Here is a 21,680-nt window from a genome sequence, read left to right on the forward strand (position 1 = left end):
GTTGTGTCCACAATTCTCTAGAATTTCCTCTGGTCTTGGACAAAGCAGTTGCCATACCAAGCCGTGATGCACCTGGATAGGATTCTCTGAATCATATACCAGTAAAAAAAATGGTGAGGGTAAGAGGGGACATGGCAAATTTCTTCAGCTTCCTGAGCAAACAGAAATGCTTTCTTGGCCATAGCATCAATGTGCCTGGACCAGGAATCGGAATCAGGTTTATTATCACCGGCATGTGATGTGAAATTTGCTAACTTAGCAGCAGCAGCTCAATGCAATACATAATCTAGCAGAGAGAGAAACAAAAATAATAATAATAATAATAAATAAAATAAAACATAATAATAAATAAACAAGTAAGTCAATTACGTATATTGAATAGATATTTTAAAATGTGCAAAAACAGAAATACTGTATATTAAAAAATGTGAAGTAGCATCCAAAGCTTCAAAGTCCATTTAGGAATCAGAAGCCAGAGGGGAAGAAGCTGTTCCTGAATCACTGAGTGTGTGCCTTCAGGCTTCTGTATCTCCTACCTGATGGTAACAGTGAGAAAAGGGCATGCCCTGTGTGCTGGAGGTCCTTAATAATGGACGCTGCCTTTCTGAGACACCGCTCCCTGAAGATGTCCTGGGTACTTTGTAGGCTAGTGCCCAAGATGGAGCTGACTAGATTTACAACCTTCTGCAGCTTCTTTCGGTCCTGTGCAGTAGCCCTTCCATACCAGACAGTGATGCAGCCTGTCAGAATGCTCTCCACTATACAAATTGATGGTGTTCACTTGAAGCTCTCAGTCTCAGCATATAAACAGGAACATGTGCACAACCCCCTTCCTGTGGCCAATGACCAGCTCTTTTGTTTTGCAGACATTGAGAGAAATGCTGATGTCACTAGGTTCTCTGTCTCCCTCCTGTATGCCGACTCATCGGTACTTAAGATATGGGCTACTACAGTGGTATCATCTGCACACTTGCAGATGGAGTTAGGGCAGATTCTGGTGAGTGTGCAGGGAGTAGAGGACGTAGCCTTGTGGGGCATCGTTTGAGAATCCTTGTGGCAGAGGCATTGCTGCCTCCCCTTACTGATCACAATCTCTTAACCTATGAACTCCAGTTACTAACCAGATTTATTGCAGAAACAGCTTTTCTCCATTGTTTCTGTCAAATCCCTCATAATTCTCCATGAAGTCACCTCCAACCTTCTCTGCTGCAGGAAGAATATCCCAGCTTCTCTTGCTCCTTTCTTTATTTTTATTTTTAGTTTTTTATGTAGCAATGCAACACAATAACAGGCCCATCCAACCCAACGAGTCCGTGTCACCCAATTACGCCCATGTGACCAACTAACCTACTAAACCCCATGTCTTTGGAATGTGGGGTAAACTGGCGCACACACGGGAAACCCACGCAGTCACGCGGAAAACTCCTTACAGACAGCAGCGAGAATTGAACGCTGTTGCTGACACTGCACTAGTGTTAAACTGAAAATGCTACACCACTGTGCCACCCTATTTATACCAGTGAGTTCCCTCATCCTAGGCATAAACCTTGGTAAATCTCCTCTGTATCCTCTCCAAGGCCGCTCCGCAAGTGGTGTAGTTGAAATCTTACTCGACTCCAGCTGAGGGGGATTCTAAGGATTTGTTGCATTTTAACATGCTTTGCAGTTTTGCATTCATGAACAGAGCTCTGCTTTTCACTCTTCATTAATCCTTTTTAACCTGCCCTAACACCGACACTGCCTCATAGTGCCATTTTATTCTTCTCTAAGTATTCCCTCTACATTTATTGACACCTTTCTTTTAATCCATTTCACCTGTCTGTCAGTGTTGTCTTGAAGTCTGCTACCATCCTGCTCACTCTTCACAGTATTGCTGTAGATGCAAGTCCAAAATAGTTCAGGTAATTTGCATCAAGTAGACAATGTCACAACATGAGATCCACAGTGTTCACTTCTCTCCAATCAGTGAAGCATTTGTCTTTGCTCCCCAGCTCCGATCTTTCCTCTTGCAGTCTCCCAAGATACCATTTCCCCTTATTAATGCTAACACAAGATGTTCTGCAGATGCTGGAAATCCAGAGCAACACACATAAAAAGCTGAAGGAACTCAGCAAGTCTGGAGGGTAATAAACAGTTGATGTTTCGGGCCGAGACCCTTCATCAGTACTTAATGAAGTATCTCGGCCTGAGACACCGACAGTTTATTTCTCTCCATAATCTTCTGAGTTTCTCCAGCATTATGCGTCTTCCTCTAAAGCCCAGCACCCCTACTGGGGCATAGGCCGCTGGCAGCAGCTCGCCAGAGCCCTCTGTCTTGGGCCCCACTCTCAAGTCAACCCCAGCTGTAGCCCATCTCGTGTCTTCCAGGCAAAGATCCTTCCTTTCCAGGGGTCTCCAGAGCTTCTATCGGCATTTCTGTAGCACCAGGTTTTTACGGGATGGGTTTGCTGGCCCTATTCCCACCCTCCTTCCTGTCACAGCTGGCCTTGGGACTGTCCACGTGTGTGTTCCTCTTATGAACATATGCTGCTGTTTTCTCAAATGGTCCCATGATTTCAAAAATCAACAGCAATGAGTCATGCAAGACTTCATAAATCTCAGTTGGATTTGGCCCAACAGTGTCATAACTATAGCAGCAATCAGATGCAAAAAGAAAACATTGGTTCCATTTATTTAGTAACTGCCCATGCATTTGTGTATAAACAGTTAGTGGATGCAGCCAGTTAGTGGTAGCTTTACATTGGTGGCCAGATGCATTGTCATCTATGGGAGCCATCATATCAGTAATGTCAAAAACTGCCATCTATACATAGTAATCAAACTGAACCAGTTTGTTATTTACAGTCGTTGAAGCTGCACCCTCTCTAACATGCTGGTGGAGAGTTTTATTTGGGTTTTTAGCACTGGAAATAGTTACATTCGGACATGTCTTACTAGCGGGGCAGCAGTATGGTCGCATTGTTTATTCCAGGGACCAGCTGATTGTGCTTATGCCGGCCGGTTTAGCGAACAGAATGGCGGACACCCCGGCTGAAATCTGGAGGAAAACACACAGAGGATGCAGAGGGGGATCAAAAAGGTGAGGAAAGAGGACCGGGTCGAGACAACAGAGACTTATGGAGAAGAGGAGTTATAAGCCGTGTCGTCCCCGCTCATTATGGGCAATGTGAGATCGCTGGGTAATAAAATGGATGAGTTGACAGCGCTAGCCAGGAGTCAGAGAACATTTCAGGAGTGCAGTGTTATGTGTTTTACTGAAACGTGACTGCACAAGGACATACCCGACCAAAACATTTCCATGAAGGGCTTCCAGACCGTTTGGGCTGACTGGAAGTGCACTGAGAGCGGTAAGCGTAAAGGAGGGGAGCTTGCTGTTCTGGTAAACAACAGATGGTGCAATCCTGGTCATATTACAATCATGGAACGTGTTTGTAGCCTGGATATTGAAATTTTTGCTGTTGGACTCCGGCCATAGTCCACCGAGATGCAACACTGGGCGTCATGGGAGGTTGTTCCTGCCTGTGGCCATCGAACTTTGCAGCTCCTCCCGTGGAGGGTCAGAAACCCTGAGGCAATAGACTGGTCCTGGACATATTTCCAGCTGGCATAGTTTGCATTTTGTTGTTTGATTGTTTGTGTTTTTTGTATTGCTATATTTATGCTCTATTCTTGGTTGGTGCAGCTGTAACGAAATCCAATTTCCCTCAGGATTAATAAAGTATGTCTATCTATCTATCTATTTATTAAAATCAGCAATGTCCATTAACTAATAAATGCAATCATCTTGGATTCAAATCAATAAATTAGTACTGAACTATGCACTGGAAATCAAACACCATCACTACAGCACAATCAATGCACCATCAATGTTTACTTTCCTGATCTGATGACTCCAGGCAGGAGACAGCACTTTCCTGCTTCTTACAGCACGTAAACAACCTCACTTGAGCCAGCAAATCCATCACACTCCACTTCATCCAACCCCACCTTTCTACTTCTTACTCACTCACGCACCTTTAAAATATACGTGAGTTAGTTCTGTATTGTTTTCCTGAAGCAAGTTTCCCCTCAGTTCTCCCTTCAATCCTTTCATGGCTTTCTTATTAAATCCTAGCTCTGAATTTGGTTCTTCCCTCCAACGAGTTAGAACCCACCAATTCAAAAGTGCTTATTCTGAAAGGCACTCAGCAGCATTTCACTTCAGCACAAGAGAACAACATTACTTACTGACAGCAGGCATTAAAAACTCATCTCATCTCACTTTCAAGTTCCAGAGAACTCTCTCAAATAATCACCTGATCCACCCACTGGCCAATTAAATGATGACTATTCGAAGATAGCTCGCTGCTTTTCTCAGATCAGACCCATTATTGGTAGTACTTTATCAAACTTCTTTCAATTCCTTCATATTCTGAAAGAATTTACAAGCCACAGCTGCTGTACTGTCTCATGGCCTGACCAAGCCAACACCATAATCAGTTTCCGTATCCAACACATTATCCTCCACTACTTCTGCTATCTCCAAAGGGATCCTACCACTAAACATATCTTTACCTCCACCCCACCCCACTTTCTGTAGATATCAGTTCCTCGTTCACTCATCCGTCCCCGCACTTATCCCTGCAAGGGGCCTACGTGCCACACCTGTCCCTACAGCTCACCCCTCACTTCCATTCAGGGCCCCAGACAGTCCGTCCAGCTGAGGCAACACCTTACCTGCGCATCTGCTGGGGTCGTCTATTGTGCCCAGTGCTCCCAGTATGGCTTCCCCTACCCTGGTGAGACCCGACGTAAATTGAGGGACCGCTTCGTTAAAGACCTCCGCACCACCCGCCACAAGTGGGACTTCTCAGTGGCCAAACATTTTAATTCCAGTTTCCATTCCCATTCCCATTCCTGCGTGTCGATCCATGCCTCCTCTTGAGCCAAGATGAGGCCACACGGCATTTTGTGTGTGTTGATTTCCACTTCCAGCATCTGCAGACTTTCTTGTGTTGATAGTTTGTAACTCCATAATCTACTTGTTTCTATTTCTCCAGACATGAATCCTGGGTTGCAGCTCGCCTTTATGTGCCACTATTAGCCAGTGGTGCTGCTTCTACAGATCCATACATGTAATTTCCTCTGATTGCATTCCCCAACTGAGCTACATTTTCTCAATTGAAATGTGCTGCTTCATACTTGTGTTTGTGGTTGTCACAAAGTGCGCTGGCAATATTGGAAACCAAGTACAGAGGGAAGACACACTCCGATGTAGAGACGGCGATGAGAGTTTATTCATAATAATTCCAAAAGAACTCCTGTGGCTCAGCCAAGCAACACCGCAAGAAGTAACATTCTTAAAACTATGACCCCATGATTAGTGCTAATCAAGTGTCCACTTAAATAATACAAGTTACACGGAATCCCCAATGCGACTAAAATAAACTTATCAAGCTTAAACAGAAAGTACCAGGAGACCAGGTTACAAAGAGCAAGTTGCTTGAGGAAAACACAAGGAACTCTAAATGATTATCAACTCTCGTTAAACAACGATTAACCAATTCAGGTGTTCTAAAAACCTCAGAGCCCAGTGCTCTCTGACGCCCAACACAGGCCCAAAGATCTCATTACAGTGGTGGTCTGCCAATTGCATGCCAGATTATCAATTTGACCCCTGATATTGTTAGAACCATAGAACCATAGAAACTACAGCACAGAAACAGGTCTTTTGGCCCTTCTTAGCTGTGCCGAACCATTTTCTGCCTAGTCCCACTGACCTGCACATGGACCATATCCCTCCATACACCTCCCATCCATGTATCTGTCCAATTTATTCTTAAATGTTAAAAAAGAACCCGCATTTACCACTTCGTCTGGCAGCTCATTCCATACTCCCACCACTCTCTGTGTGAAGAAGCCCCCCCTAATGTTCCCTTTAAACTTTTCCCCCCTCACCCTTAACCCATGTCCTCTGGTTTTTTTCTCCCCTTGCCTCAGCGGAAAAAGCCTACTAAAAAAAAATGGTTGTCATTCAATCTGATGCACTGATAGTTCCCTGACTGTGTTGCAGCAATGGGTTTTGATGTGATGTGTGATCGCCAGTGCATGACTTGTTACTAATTCACTGGAGCAGTTCTCATCTATTAGATCTATAACAACCTCACCATTTTTATGTCATCCGAAAGTTCCAATTCAGAGTACATGATGAGCAGTGATGGTCGAGTGCTGATGTCTGCAAAAGATCACCTCCCACCTTCGGATGCATTGCATTGCTAATTTGACCTCTACTTCATGGATTTCTTGGATTTATTTGATTAAATAATCCCAACTTTATTTTGTATAATAATGCATTGTTATCATGTCATTAATCAAACATTGGTGTCATATTAGAATTAGATACAACAGGATATTGGTTAATGATTCAAAAGCTGTGACAACTTCATACAGAGATATTTGGTATAACATAGAGCTAAATGAATATAATGAGTCCAGTCTTTATACTACCATGTCATGCAACAGATGAAAAGAAGCACACTTTCCTCCCAAGTTCAGATGTAAAACACGAGCTAACATCTTGCTATCGTTAAAACAACATCCTTAGTTTTAGTTTCATCCAGTAATAGCTTTTTTGTCTCTAAGGATTTGCAATCTGCAGAGCATTTCTACCATGACGTATGTCCTGAGCCTTCAGGTATGAGTTATAAACTAAACTGGTATCACCATCAATTAAGATCAATGTCAAACATTGATACTATTGTGTCAGTAATAAGGTAACTCAACAAATAGAGATATAAATAATGCAAAGTACATAGCAAAGTTGTGTGTTCTGTATATAAGTTCTCGGGTGCAATATCAATCACCTGTATGGTGGCTGTCTAAGGATGTTTTATCAGCGATCAATCAGCTCTGTATTACTTGACTGAGCCCAGCAAGGATGCAAGGTCACACATTGATATACTATGAAGAAATAAAACAGAGTCAGATGTACCCATCTGTAATTGAATATGTATACAAAACACTATATTAGGAATCCAATTGAGTTTCATACATACTGTACCTCTTGCATATTACCTATTTATCTGTCCCCCAGTGTCCCGTAGCTGGTAAACAGCACTAACCGTTTGACAGTACCATAAAGCTCTAGTTTAAACGTGTGGCTTAGACTGCATTCAGCTGGTTGCCTCAGGTATCTTTCATTTGAGGTAGTGAGTTCTCTTCACAAACCAACTCCCACTACAAACACACACACACACACACACACACACACACACACACACACACATACACACACACACAGTCGTGCTTTACAATTTAAGTTTAAAGTTGAACTCACCCTCTGGAAGGGAATCGGAAGGCTTTGCACTAACTCGTTGGTCTCAGGTCAGCTCCGACATCTCAGATACAGAGCTGTTCGACTCAAGACCCCCGGCTTAGGTTCGAAGACCCCGAGCCTGAAGCAAGACCAAAGTAACAGCCAAATATTCATCTCCCGGGCCCATGCGGCAACAGAATATCGACACCACAGCTAGTTAACATGCCCCCAGTCCTTTCCGACTTCAGATTTCGCGCGGGCAATTGTCTGCTTTTTTGGCACCGCCAATCAGCTTGTATTGCAGTATCTGTGATTTATTTCTGAATAATAACATGCTTTGACTTAGAATCGGAACATCTGCGGTACAGATGGGCCCTTTTGGCCTATTGTGTCACTATTGCAATTGGAAAAACATTCCTTGGCTGGGTGAATCAAAATGCACGTCAGAATTAGACTGAGGCGTTGTGTGTCCTGACTTGACCATCAACTGTTCATTACCACAATGAGAATCCCCCGTCTCCGGAAATCTTAACCTAACCTCTGTACCAAAATTACAACATCCTTTGCATGTATGGGCTATCCTCGACAATGGACAGGCTCCTGTTTTACTGGTGTCCTTAAGTTGATTTTGTCTGTAAGTCAAGTCCAAACATAACAAAAGATACTTGCAATGATAATCTTGCCTTAAAGGTATACTATTGAATGATATTAAAATACACAAGACTGGCATGAAAGAAGGGTGATTAAAACTGGAGAGAGAGCAAGAGAAAGTTTGTTTGCGTTTCATAAAAACTAATGTAGTACTTTGGAATTTAATATTATGGGAGCACAGTAAAGTCAGGCGTTTGTAACTCAAAGTGCACAATGCTTACTTCATCCATGACCTCAGTATCAGTAGTGTGATTAGATCGTTACACACATTGCTATTATTATTATTATAATAAATCTGCCACCACCAATCAGACATCGCTGGCATAAAACCAATCAGTCACAGTCTGATCAAACTCCCAGAAGCAAAGTATTGCCCCAGTTTTACAACCTGTAGCATGAGCTGGAATTTTGGTTTTAAATGGTGCATTAAGCCATCATCGTTGCTAGCCAATCTGACTCTAATAAATTTTAAGTGTATGGAGTGTAGTGCCTTTAGATAAATATTTTAACATACAATTGATTTGTGATACTCTTGGAAGAAATTTGTTTTTAGACAACATCGAACTGTACAGCACAGCCACAGGCCCTCTGGCCCGTGATCTTATACTGAGTCAACTAAGTTAATGGCACCAAAATCTTTTTATGACTGCACGTGGCCCACATCCCCATGGTTCTCTGCATATTCATGTGCCTATCGAAGAGCCACTCTAAATATCTGCCTCCCTTGGCAGTGCATTCCAGGCACCCACCTCTCTGCATAACTAAACCCCCACACATTTCCTTTGAGCATTATCCCTCTCACTTCAAATATGTGCCCTCTGGTATTAGACCCTAGGGAAAGGATTCTCTGCCTCGCAAAATGTTATAAACTTCTATCACGTCCCCCCTCAGCATCTGCCACGTCTGAGGAATCGACACTAGTGTGTCCAGCCTCTCCTCGTAGCACATGCCCTCTAAATCCAGAAGCCAGGCAGTTAACAGGAGAGTTGAATTAATTTTATTCCTACTTCATGACTACTTTGGTAATTGTAGTCTAAGTCTCATCCCTGTTGAAAGGATCCTGCTCCCTGTTGAAAGGATCTGCATAATAAATCACTCACTAACCTCGCGCCCCCAGCTGTCCTTAGACTTTTCACCACCCACCTCCACAGGGACAGGGAAACTACATCCATCATCAAGGACCCCCACCATCCAGTCCATGTTCTCTTCTCAGAGAAGGTACAGTATCCTTAGCATGCACACCACTAGGTCCAAAACCAGTTATTGTCCTTCGGCCATCAACTTCACTCACCACACGGAACTGATCACTGAACTCAACCTATGGACTCACTTTCAAGGACTCTACCGCTCATGTTCTCAGTATTAATGAATGAATGAATTAATTAATTAATATTATTCTTTCTCTTGTATTTACACAGTTTGTCTTCTTTTCCTGATTAGTTGCTTGTCAGGGTTGATGGTTTTACGTCTGCCCCCACCCTATCTTCCCACCACCTAACACTTCATGAGCCTCTACATTCAGCACATTTATTTATTTACTGGTATACAGTGCAGAATAGGCCCTACCAGCCAACAATCTCCTGATTTAATCCTAGTCCAGTTATAAGAAGTTTTACAATGAACAATTAACCAACATCATTTCCGCCATTTTCAACAGGATCCTGCCAGCAAACTCATCTTTATCTCCCCTCCCACCACCCTCCGCTTTCCACAGGGATCGCTCCCTCCGTGATTCCCTTGCCCATTCATCCCTCCCCACTAACTTCCCTCGATGCTTATCCCTGCAAGTGGAAGAAGCGCTACACCTGTCCATTCACCTCAGTTCAGGGCTCCAAAGGTCCATCCAGATGAGACAACACTCCTCCTGCAAATCTGTTTGGGGTCATCTACTGTATCGGGTGGTCCTGATGTGGCCTCCTCTATGTTGGTGAGACTCGCGTAGTTTAGGGAGACCAATTTGTCGAGCACCACAGGTCAACCATTTCAGTTCCAATCCCCACTCCGATTCCAACTTGTTGGTCTGTGGCCTCCTCCGCTGCCAGGGTGAGGCCACTCTCAGATTGGAGGAGCAACGGCTCATATTCTGTCTGGGTAGCTGCCAACCTGATGCCATGAATGTCAATTTCTCTAACCCAGCAATTTTTCCCCCTCCCCTTCACTCTTCTTCAATTCCACTCTCTGGCTCCCCTCTTACCTCTTCACTTCTTCTCTTCTCCTCACCTGCCCATCACCTTCCCCTGGTGCCCTTCTCTCTCCCTTTCTCCCATGGTGGACGCTCCTCTCCTACCAGACTCCTCCTTCTCTAGCCCTTTACGCTTCTTACTTCATCCCCTCTCTCCTGTCCACCTGGCTTCACCTCTCACCTTCTAGTGTACTCCTCCCCCTCCTCCACCTACGTATTCGGGCTTCTTCCCCTTTCCTTTCCATTCCTGATAAAGGGCTCGGCCTGAAACATCAGCTATTCATTCATTTCCACGGCTGCTGCCTAACCTGCTGAGTTCCTCCTGCGCTTTGTGTGTAATTTTTCATTGATTCTATCGTATTTCTTTGTTCTATTGCGAATGCCTAAAGAAAATGAATCTCGGGATAGTATATTATGATGTGTATGTACTTTGATAATAAATTTACTTTGGACTTTTGAACATTGAACAGAGTAACATAAAACACAGTTGCAACAACTGAGAGGAAAGAGGAATGCTGAAAGCGCTGTGGTCATCTAAGGGAGTCTTCAGTGCTCCTGTTGTCTGCCACTGGGGCTGGAGAACATAAGGTCTAGGCTCCTGCCTTTATCGGGAGCTGACTGCCACATATAAATCATTGTATGGATTTCATAATTTGTTTTGAACCAGATAAATCGATTATATTACATGGTAAACTTATGCTTTTTCTTTGAGATTTGTGAGAATTCCTCAGTGTAGTTGGCTGCTCAATCAGCTTAATAATTTCATTGTTACTGGCTGCCAGGATCCTTTTGAACTAACACCCAATGGTCTCCGATGCTGGACAACGGGAAGTCCATGCAGCTGGAGTATCTGGGTCTTATGGGGAACTTTGTTTCACCTCTCTCTACAAATTCCAGACTCTTACATCAGATGCAATCTGTCAGACATTAATATTAATACTCAGGCAAAATCAAACTGATATTAGTGGATTACCAATCATATCCAATCAACTGGATAGTGATATTCCTCCAGATATTATTGGCTCTCCAAGAATGCTTTTATATCAGATGTGGTACATCAGATGTTGACTTGGAAATTGTAAAGGTATTATCAAATCAGCCTATTGCCCTTTTGTGGAGATATTCAAGGATTTTGCAAATCAGGCATTGTAACCTTATTTGGCAAAGTTATAAGACTGCGACATGCATTCATTTTGTCTAATACCGACTGAGTGCAAGGGGAAGCTGAACTGATTGATAAAGTTATCTTGCGCATTTAGTGTTTGTGAGATAACAGTACCCATTATAAATCATAGGCACCTTCAGAAAAATAAAAGACAACACTCATTTTTAACTGCTTACTCCAGTTTCAGCAAAGTTAAAGTAAAAATTCCCAAGGAACTCCAGGAATATTTTTTAATTCTGAATGTCATTCTCCTAATGCAATGGTATTATATCAAACTATTTAACATCTTCCTTTGATGATTCTGTGCAACATCTGTTTCTTATTCACCGTCCTCAGTAATGAAAACTGTGATAAACAATGTGTTTCCTCTTGTCTGTCTGGGCCGTATATAACACAACCTTCTTCATGTCAGTTTACCATCCTGACTTCACGTACTATACAGTTACTGCACATCTTCATCTCATGAGTGGATTTTAGATTAGATTAGATTAGATTAGATTCAACTTTATCGTTATTGTGCCGAGTACAGATAGAAAGCCAATGAAATGCAGTTAGCATCTGACCAGACATACAAAGAATAGTGTTATTTACAAAATAACTGTGAATAAAAAGTAAGTGCTACAGCACACAAATATAAAAGTACTGAGACAGTACAATATGGATGCAATACTGCTTAGTGCTGTGATGTGAGGTTCAGCAGGGTCACAGCCTCAGGGAAGAAGCTCTTCCTGTGCCTGCTGGTGTGGGAGCAGAGGTTCCTGTAGCACCTACCAGATGAGAGGAAAGTAAAAAGTCCATGGTTAGGGTGAGATGCATCCTTGATAATGCTTTTCACCCTGCCCAGGCAGCGTTTATGGTAAATGTTCTCAATGGTGGGCAATTGGGTGCCGATAATTCACTGGGCAGTTTTCACCACACGCTGGAGTGCTTTGCGGTCCGATACGGGACGATTGCCATACCACACTGAGATGCAGTTGGTGAGTATGCTCTCAATGGTACAGTGGTAAAAGTCCGTCAGTATCCTGGGACAGAGGATACTCCACAGGAAATAAAGGCGCTGTTGCGCCTTTTTGATCAGGATGGAGGAGTTCAGGGACCAGGTGAGATCCTCGGAAATGTGGACACCAAGGAATTTGAATCTTGATACACACTCCACTACAGCCTCATTGATGTAGATGGGGATGTGAGTGTGGCTCCTAGCATGCCTGAAGTCCACAGTTATCTCCTTAGTCTTCTGGGTGTTAAGGGCCAGGTTGCTGTCGGCACACCACACGGCCAGGTGCTGGACCTCATCACTGTAGGCCAATTTGTCATACCCTCTGATCAGGCCAACCACCATGGTGTCGTCTGCAAACTTAATTATGGAGTTAGAACCATGTACAGGAACGCAGTCATAGGTGAAAAGGGAGTACAGAAGAGGGCTCAGCACACAGCCTTGAGGCACGTCGGTGTTCAGAGTGAGAGTGGAGGAGGAGAGGTTGTCTAACTTAACTGATTGGGGTCTGATAGTCAGAAAGTCCAAGGTCCAGTTGCAGAGGGATGAGCTGATACCAAGCTGGCGAAGTTTGGCGATCAGCTTGGAGATAAAGCTGTCATTGCTCCAACAAGACCTAATATACCCATCTTCTACACCTGATTCTCTGGAGGATGGCTTCACTTAAAGTTCTTCAATATTGCAGCCTTAACAGGCTTTCTCTCCTTCTGGTGACCATCAGGATATTGCTGATAACTGCACTGGGGGGGATTGAAATCCCACCGGTGTGGGAGTGTTACTCATTAATCACAGAACAGTGTATTCCTCTCATTGGAAAGCCAAGTTTGGTTCTCACCAAGAGGCACCCCAAAGAAACCTAAGTAGGTGTACTGGGTTTAATTCTTCTGTTTCAGTAAGGAGTGTCTGCTCCTTTCCAGCTCCTCTCTCCTTTTCCTTCTAAACAATTATCCTTTGACATTATGCAGATCCCTTATCGACATTATCTTTCTTATTGACCACCTTTATAGCTTTTTAACTAATTTGCATCAACGTATAGAAATAGTTTGCCCACCATCACATCAACCTGTCTGAAGTAAATATCAAAACTTGTTGGAGTGACAATAAAGTGTCAGTGCACACCACATTAGATTCTGACACGAAGTCACTAGCAGAGTACAAGCTTGCTGCTCTTTAGAAAGGTGTAGTATAAGAAATGTTAATTTAAAAAAAAATTTAGATGCTGGATAATATTTCTTTTCATTTAGAAGTATTCCATGGAAATTATGGTTTTTGAGATTATTTTGTTTAAATTGTTTTGTTGATTTGAAACATCTGCTGAACAGAGTCCTGGGCAGGTTTGACAGTTGTTCCCAGTTGATGTGAAGGTGGACCATGTTCTGGCCCACACACATGACAGCACTACTTTGTGTAGGCTCTGCTGCTTTGCAGGAACACTCTGTTTTGGATTGCTACAGCTTTGGATAGCAAGCTTACATCCATCAATCTGGATAAGGCTAGGTCTATATGAAGTTTGCACTTCCGGGCGAGCACTGGTGGGTTCACTGGCATTAGATTTGGGCCTGCTTTCACTCTTCATGTATGTTTCCTAACAAAAATACCCTGATCCAAATCTTAGCTCTTTGCACCAGTCCTGGATTTTTGTCAAACAAAAACTTTACAATGAGATTGTTTTATATATTGTTTTATACTCTCTCTACCTTACACAGCACATACCATCCACATATTGCTGGGATCAGATACTGTATATCTGTAGTTATTGATTGTCCGAAAGATTACCATATTAACATCACCCTTAACCTATCAAAACTATTATTTTAGTTCCTTTTGTAAACCCAGGGTCTCCCTTTGCCCTAAGACCACAGCCCCAAGTTCTGGATTCTCCAATCAAAGGAAACAACTTCCTATATCTACTCCATCCATCTCTCACAAAATCTTGTTCACGTCAATAGGATCACCACTCATTCTTCCAGTTTTGCTGAACCTCCTCCTGCAATTCAGCCACTTCATTCCATACATTAATCCAGTGAGTCCACATGGCACTGACTCCACATGGCACTGACTTTTACCTGTGTGCTTGCTCACTATGATTCATGAACCAGCTGACTAAAACTGCTCTGTGCACCAATATTGTCTGATTTCTTGGTGCCAACACCATGATAAGCACTTTACTCCCTCTTCACCTCCACATGTTACAGTGTCTATATGGTTTTGCATTCTCTGTGCACCCTCTTCACAGCAGCCTAGAACTCAGTCTTTCCATTTAAGTCATTAACACAAATACAGAATAGACTTTGAAAGACTTTGGAGGAAGAGGCATTAATATTTACAGCTACACCGCATGAAAATTGAACAAAGGTTTTAAAAAGCAGAGATCTTTTTGTAACTCTTTCTTTAATTCAAAAAACAAATAAACCCTGTACATTTAAAAAGTGTTATGGTGACGTAAAACATAGGAGTCACACAGTTGTATTACACAGGTGGAAGCCCTTCGTCCAAATGAGGCTCCTTGAACAAGTTGTACAATTTACTCCCGTGCCCAACTTCTTCCCTGGACCCTGAAATTTAGGTCGCACATCTGTTCACTTATTAAAAGTTTTAACACAATCAAATTCCACCATCCTTCCAGGTGGTGCCTTCCAGACCTTAACAATCTGTTGTGGAAAAATGTGGCCCCTATTGCCCCTCCCATTATGGCCACAACCAAATTCACAGAAGACTCGTGGAAAGTCCTGATTCAGGTCAAGTCATGACTATGAGTTGCTCAATTGAATGCATAATTCAGCCATATCGATCTAGATTGCTCCTCTTTGATTTCCAATTTTCCAAACATTATCCATGAAGGCACAAAAATTTTTACCAATCTTTACCTTAAGCGACAGTACCACAGGTGCAGTGTATAACTATAAAGAACTTGCATCCTTAGGAAATGCAAATCTGTTAAAACAAGCAGAAACCATTAGTCAGTTGATAATATCAATTTACTTCAAACACATCCCTGTTGGGGAATTCAGCATTTTAGTTTGTTCATTTAAGGAAAAGTTTTTTATTGCATTACCTATAAATCTATCATCTTAAACTCCAATATTTTATGGAAAGCATTTCATCCCAGTTTGAGAAAACAAGATCCCTTGTATTATTAACTCTTTGGTAGTCCATGCAGTCTAATCACGAGATATCTCATATTGTTTCCATGGCAATAACATAAGATACTCCAATGTATTTCGAGACTTGGGTCCCTGTTTGACACAGTGAATGGTGAAATACTGTTTCCTGATATGCTTCATTAACAAACTTAACACAGCATGCCTTAGAAAAAGCTTTCTGATTGGTTTGACATGGGAGAGAACCTCCAAGACAAAACAGACAACAGTATCTTAAATCTACCCAGAGTCTGATATCGATAATTATATTTAATTAGGCTTTTGTCAACTTCATTCAAATTTCCAGCACTTAGTATGACCCTAATTAAATTAACCATACTGATCATTAACTCCTAATAGCATTAAATTATTGATTCCCTGTTGTAGCTGAGGAACTAAGAAGGTTCAATTTCTACATGACTGTCAAAAAGAAAAGACTGAGCATGTAATAACTTGCATTTATATAGCAGCTTCAATGTAGTTAAAATAAGTAGTTGTGTGCACTAGCCATCCATGGAAAAGCTGTACTGATTCCTAGTTTGATCAGGCACCCTGCTGATGGACTCTCACCCAGTGTAACACCACAAAGCAGGTGACAAAAGGTGAGGAGGGCAGCAACTCACTACTTGCCATCTCACAAAGTCAGGTCAACCCAACAGTCTGTAAACTCAGGCTACCTAGGATCAGTTCAGATCTCAGAACCGAAGGTCTGCGCAACTCAAAATAGATATATACGTACAAAGTTATAAAACAGTACATGGTTCTGTCATATTATATCATCTTTCTCTTATTCCTTTTTGGCCTGAATGCTACTATTACACTTGTGCAGTTGAATAAAGGCTGAAATTTTCAGAACTAACTATACTAGTAAAATAGGGTTAACACTGCTGATAGCTAAATCAAACACTGTTCATAGGTTAAGTATTTACATTGAAAGCAAATGCCATCTTTTGGTCTCAACACATTCAGCTTGAACTCTAACTTTTTCATTCTCGTACAATTTCTTTGCTTCAATGCTGTTGGTAAAAAGGTAATACACTACGTGGGGAAGGGATACAGAGCAATTAGTCTTCTTGGCAAACTTCAGGATATTTTCCTGACACAGAAGTTTTAAAGGTAACTTCAGCCTGAACTTCGTCCTGAACTTCAGAGTCTTCATCCTCTGCCTCTCAGGTGTTTCCGGATCAATGTATTGTTCTTTTAACTTTTTCTCTTGCCCTGAATAGCCTTAGACACAACCACTGAAATCATTCAGAATGCTTTTGCTCTACCCTCCTTCAGGATATGCAGAACATCAGAATTAATAAGTTGGGTTAGTCACTGAGAGGATCTCCTCCAACAGGTCACTAGTTCTTTTAAGATAAGTTGTCATATTCATACAGTACTGTGCAAAAGTCTTAGGCACTTCAGATTTTTTTTATATGGTTTCAGATGGTATGGCCTCCACAGAGCCCTAATCTCAACATCAACGAGGCTGTCTGGGATTACCTGGAGAGGCAGAAGCAAGCAAGACAGCCGAAGTGTGCAGAGGGACTGTGGCAAGTTCTCCAAGATGCCTGGAACAACCTACCAGCCAATTTTCTTATAAAACTGCACAACAGTGTACCTAAGAGAATTGATGCAGTTTTAAAGGCAAAGAGTGGTCACACCAAATATTGATTTGATTTAGTTTTTTACTGTTTACTACTCCTTATAGTAATTTTTTGATATTTAGAAACTTTCCATTTCATTATTTTTGAAAACATCTTCACTTTACAGAATTTTTTGCATGTGCCTAAGACTTTTGCACAGAACTGTATATGCACCTGGATACCCTTTAGTTCCAGAATATGCTACCTGAAGATGGTCAGCCATCTATCTAAAATCGACATATAGATAGATAGCTATAAATTACTAATTCATATATGGATTAGTTGATTATAGCTCTATCATGATTAGCAGTAATATTGGCATCATTTATTAGTTTATGAGGATATTGACACATCATATAAATTGACCACTCTTACATGAAGATAGGATTGTGCTTGTGCATGTACGGGCATTTCTCATTATTCTCATGACACAAAAGGTATGCCTCTAATTTATTCTGGTTTCCAGATAAATCCCATTCTTCCACTGATCTTCACTTTCGCTCAAAATCCCACCCTGAATTCACTACCTTTCACCTTCTCTAGTGGTAACTCATGAGAACCAGTAACAAGCATGCCCTGGATGGGGAAGGCATTGCATGTGGAGAAACCCACATGACCACCAGTGTGAACGTGTGACCTTCACACAGACAACAGCAGAAATCAGGATCCTAGCTGAGCCACTTGAGCTGTGAGACCAGCATGAGAATTGCTGCAGCTCTGTGTTGTATCTTCATCGTTGCCAGAAGACAAGAACCTTCTCCCAGCCCCTTCAAAACAGTCAGAGGCTGCAGAAGAGTAAAGCTAAAGAAAAGCTTTCTTTAGATCTAGAAATGCACCATCAGGGATAAACAGAAAGTAAGAGGTGGAGAGTTTCTTAAATGCATCTACTTTAATGCTAGGAGCATTGTAAGAAAGGTGGATGAGCTTAGAGCATGGATTGATACCTGGAAGTATGATGTTGTAGCCATTAGTGAAACATGGTTGCAGGAAGGGTGTGATTGGCAACTAAATATTCCTGGATTTTGTTGCTTCAGGTGTGATAGAATCGGAGGGGCAAGAGGGGGAGGTGTTGCATTGCTTGTCAGAGAAAATATTACAGCAGTGCTTTGGCAGGATAGATTAGAGGACTTGTCTAGGGAAGCTATTTGGGTGGAATTGAGGAATGGGAAAGGTGTAGTAATGCTTATAGGGGTGTATTATAGACCACCTAATGGGGAGGGAAAATTGGAGGAGCAAATTTGTAAGGAGATAGCAGATATTTGTAGTAAGCACAATGTTGTGATTGTGGGAGATTTTAATTTTCCACACATAGACTGGGCAACCCATTCTGTAAAAGGGCTGGATGGTTTGGAGTTTGTAAAATGTGTGCAAGATAGATTTTTGCAGCAATACATAGGGGTACCAACTACAGAAGAGGCAGTGTTGGATCTCCTGTTAGGGAATGAGATAGGTCAGGTGACGGAGGTATGTGTTGGGGAGCACTTCAGGTCCAGTGATCACAATGCCATTAGTTTCAATATAATTATGGAGAAGGATAGGGCTGGACCCAGGGTTGAGTTTTTTGATTGGAGAAAGGCTAACTTCGAGGAGATAGAAACGTAGAAACATAGAAAATTGGTGCAGGAGTAGGCCATTGGGCCCTTCGAGCCTGCACCGCCATTCAGTATGATCATGACTGATCATCCAACTCAGAACCCTGTACCTGCCTTCCCTTCATACCCCCTGATCCCTTTAGCCACAAGGGCCATATCTAACTCCCTCTTAAATATAGCCAATGAACTGGCCTCAACTGTTTCCTGTGGCAGAGAATTCCACAGATTCACCACTCTCTGTGTGAAGAAGTTTTTCCTAATCTCGGTCCTAAAAGGCTTCCCCTTTATCCTCAAACTGTGGCCCCTCATTCTGGACTTCCCCAACATCGGGAACAATCTTCCTGCATCTAGCCTGTCCAATCCCTTTAGGATTTTATACGTTTCAATAAGATCCCCCCTCAATTTTCTAAATTCCAACGAGTATAAGCCTAGTCGATCCAGTCTTTCATCATATGAAAGTCCTGCCATCCCAGGAATCAGTCTGGTGAACCTTCTTTGTACTCCCTCTATGCAGATCAGGGGACCAAAACTGCACACAATACTCCAGGTGTTGTCTCACCAAAGCCTTGTACAACTGCAGTAGTACCTCCCTGCTCCTGAGATGTGAAAGGATTTAGAAGGAGTGGATTGGGACAATTTGTTTTATGGGAAGGATGTAATAGAGACATGGAGGTAATTTAAAGGTGAAATTTTGAGGGTACAGAATCTTCATATTCCTGTTAGGTTGAAAGGAAAGGTTAAAAGTTTGAGAGAGCCATGGTTTTCAAGGGATATTGGAAACTTAGTTTGGAAAAAGAGAGAGATCTACAATAAATATAGGCAGCTTGGAGTAAATGAGGTGCTCGAGGAATATAAAGAATGTAAAAAGAATCTTAAGAAAGAAATTAGAAAAGCTAAAAGAAGATATGTTGTTGCTTTGGCAAGTAGAGTGAAAATAAATCCAAAGGGTTTCTACAGTTATATTAATAGCAAAAGGATAGTGAGGGATAAAATTGGTCCCTTAGAGAATCAGAGTGGACGGCTATGTGCGGAGCCAAAAGAGATGGGGGAGATTTTGAACGATTTCTTTTCTTCTATATTCACTAAGGAGAAGATTATTGAATTGTGTAAGGTAAGGGGAACATGTAGGGTAGTTATGGAAACTATGACACTTAAAGAAGAGGAAGTACTGGCGCTTTTAAGGAATATAAAAGTGGATAAGTCTCCGGGTCCTGACAGGATATTCCCTAGGACCTTGAGCAAAGTTAGTGTGGAAATAGCAGGGGCTCTAACAGAAATATTTCAAATGTCATTAGAAACAGGGATGGTGCCGGAGGATTGGCGTATTGCTCATGTTGTTCCATTCTTTAAAAAGGGCTCTAAGAGTAAACCTAGGAATTATCGACCTGTGAATTTGACGTCAGTGGTGGGTAAATTGATGGAAAGTATTCTTAGAGATGGTATATGTAATTATCTGGATAGACAGGGTCTGATTGGGAATAGTCAACATGGATTTGTGCGTGGAAGGTCATGTTTGACAAATCTTATTGAATTTTTTGAAGGGGTTACGAGGAAAGTTGACGAGGGTAAAGCGGTGGATGTTGTCTATATGGACTTCAGTAAGGCCTTTGACAAGGTTCCACACGGAAGGTTAGTTAGGAAGGTTCAATCATTAGGTATTAATACTGAAGTAGTAAAATGGATTCAGCAGTGGCTGGATGGGAGACACCAGAGAGTACTGGTGGATAACTGTTTGTCAGATTGGAGGCCGGTGACTAGTGGTGTGCCTCAGGGTCCAATGACTGGGTCCAATACTGGGTCCAATGTTGTTTGTCATATATATTAATGATCTGGATGATGGGGTGGTAAATTGGATTAGTAAGTATGCAGATGATACTAAGATAGGTAGAGTTGTGGACAATAAAGTAGGTTTTCAAAGCTTGCAGAGAGATTAAGGCCAGTTAGAAGAGTGGGCTGAAAGATGGCAGATGGAGTTTAATGCTGATAAATGTGAGGTGTTACATTTTGGTAGGACTAATCAAAATAGGACATACATGGTAAATGGTAGGGCATGGTAGGGCAATGGAAGAATGCAGTAGAACAGAGGGATCTAGGAATAATGGTGCATAGTTCCCTGGAGGTGGAATCTCTGGTGGATAGAGTGGTGAAGATAGCTTTTGATATGCTAGCCTTTATAAATCAGAGCATTGAGTATAGGAGTTGGGATGTAATGTTGAAATTGTACAAGGCATTGGTAAGGCCAAATTTGGAGTATTGTGTACAGTTCTGGTCACTGAATTATAGGAAAGATGTCAACAAAATAGAGAGAGTACAGAGAAAATTTACTAGAATGTTACCTGGGTTTCATCTCCTAAGTTACAGAGAAAGGTTGAACAAGTTGGATCTTTATTCTTTGGCGCGTAGAAGGTTGAGGGGGGACTTGATAGAGGTATTTAAAATTATGAGGGGGATAGATAGAGTTGAAGTGGATAGGCTTTTTCCATTGAGAGTGGGGGAGATTCAAACAAGAGGACATGAGTTGAGAGTTAAAGGGAAAAAGCTTAGGGGTAACATGAGGGGAAACTTCTTTACTCAGAGAGTGGTAGCTGTGTGGAACGAGCTTCCAGCAGAAGTGGTTGAGGCAGGTTCAATGTTGTAATTTAAAGTTAAATTTTTTAGCTATATAGACAGGAAAGGAATGGAGGGTTATGGGCTGAGCGCAGGTTGGCGGGACTAGGTGAGAGTAAGAGTTCGGCAAGGACTAGAAGGGCCGAGATGGCCTGTTTCCATGCTGTAATTGTTATATGTTATATGGTTTTATGGTTATATAGTTACATGAACAAAACAAAAAAACAATTACAAGGAATCAACAAGTGTAAATAATTGAAGGATAAATGAGAGGAAAAAGCTGAATTCCTTTTTGTTTTGGTGTGTTATCTCTTTAAATACAAGCTACTCTCTGTGGCTTCATGCTGCAGCTGGCTCTGGTGCTTATAATTGGTCGGGTTGATGCTAGATACAAAATTATTTTAAGTATTGGCACAGATTTATG

General features: G+C 42.0%; 1 protein-coding gene across 3 annotated transcripts in view; it reads right to left on the bottom strand.

Moving 5' to 3' along the window:
• esr1 (estrogen receptor 1) overlaps positions 1-21,680 on the bottom strand; it is a 204,294-nt gene that overhangs the window by 155,313 nt on the left and 27,301 nt on the right. The window contains exon 3 of one of the 3 annotated variants that reach the window (XM_072265622.1): positions 18,848-18,853. The exons of the other annotated variants lie outside the window; for them this stretch is intronic. Within the exon in view, the coding sequence (XP_072121723.1) occupies positions 18,848-18,853 (6 nt within the window). The remainder of the gene's footprint in view (positions 1-18,847; positions 18,854-21,680) is intronic. 3 annotated transcript variants of the gene reach the window in all.

This window comes from Mobula birostris, chromosome 8, assembly GCF_030028105.1.
Source record: "Mobula birostris isolate sMobBir1 chromosome 8, sMobBir1.hap1, whole genome shotgun sequence".
NCBI lineage: Eukaryota > Metazoa > Chordata > Chondrichthyes > Myliobatiformes > Myliobatidae > Mobula > Mobula birostris.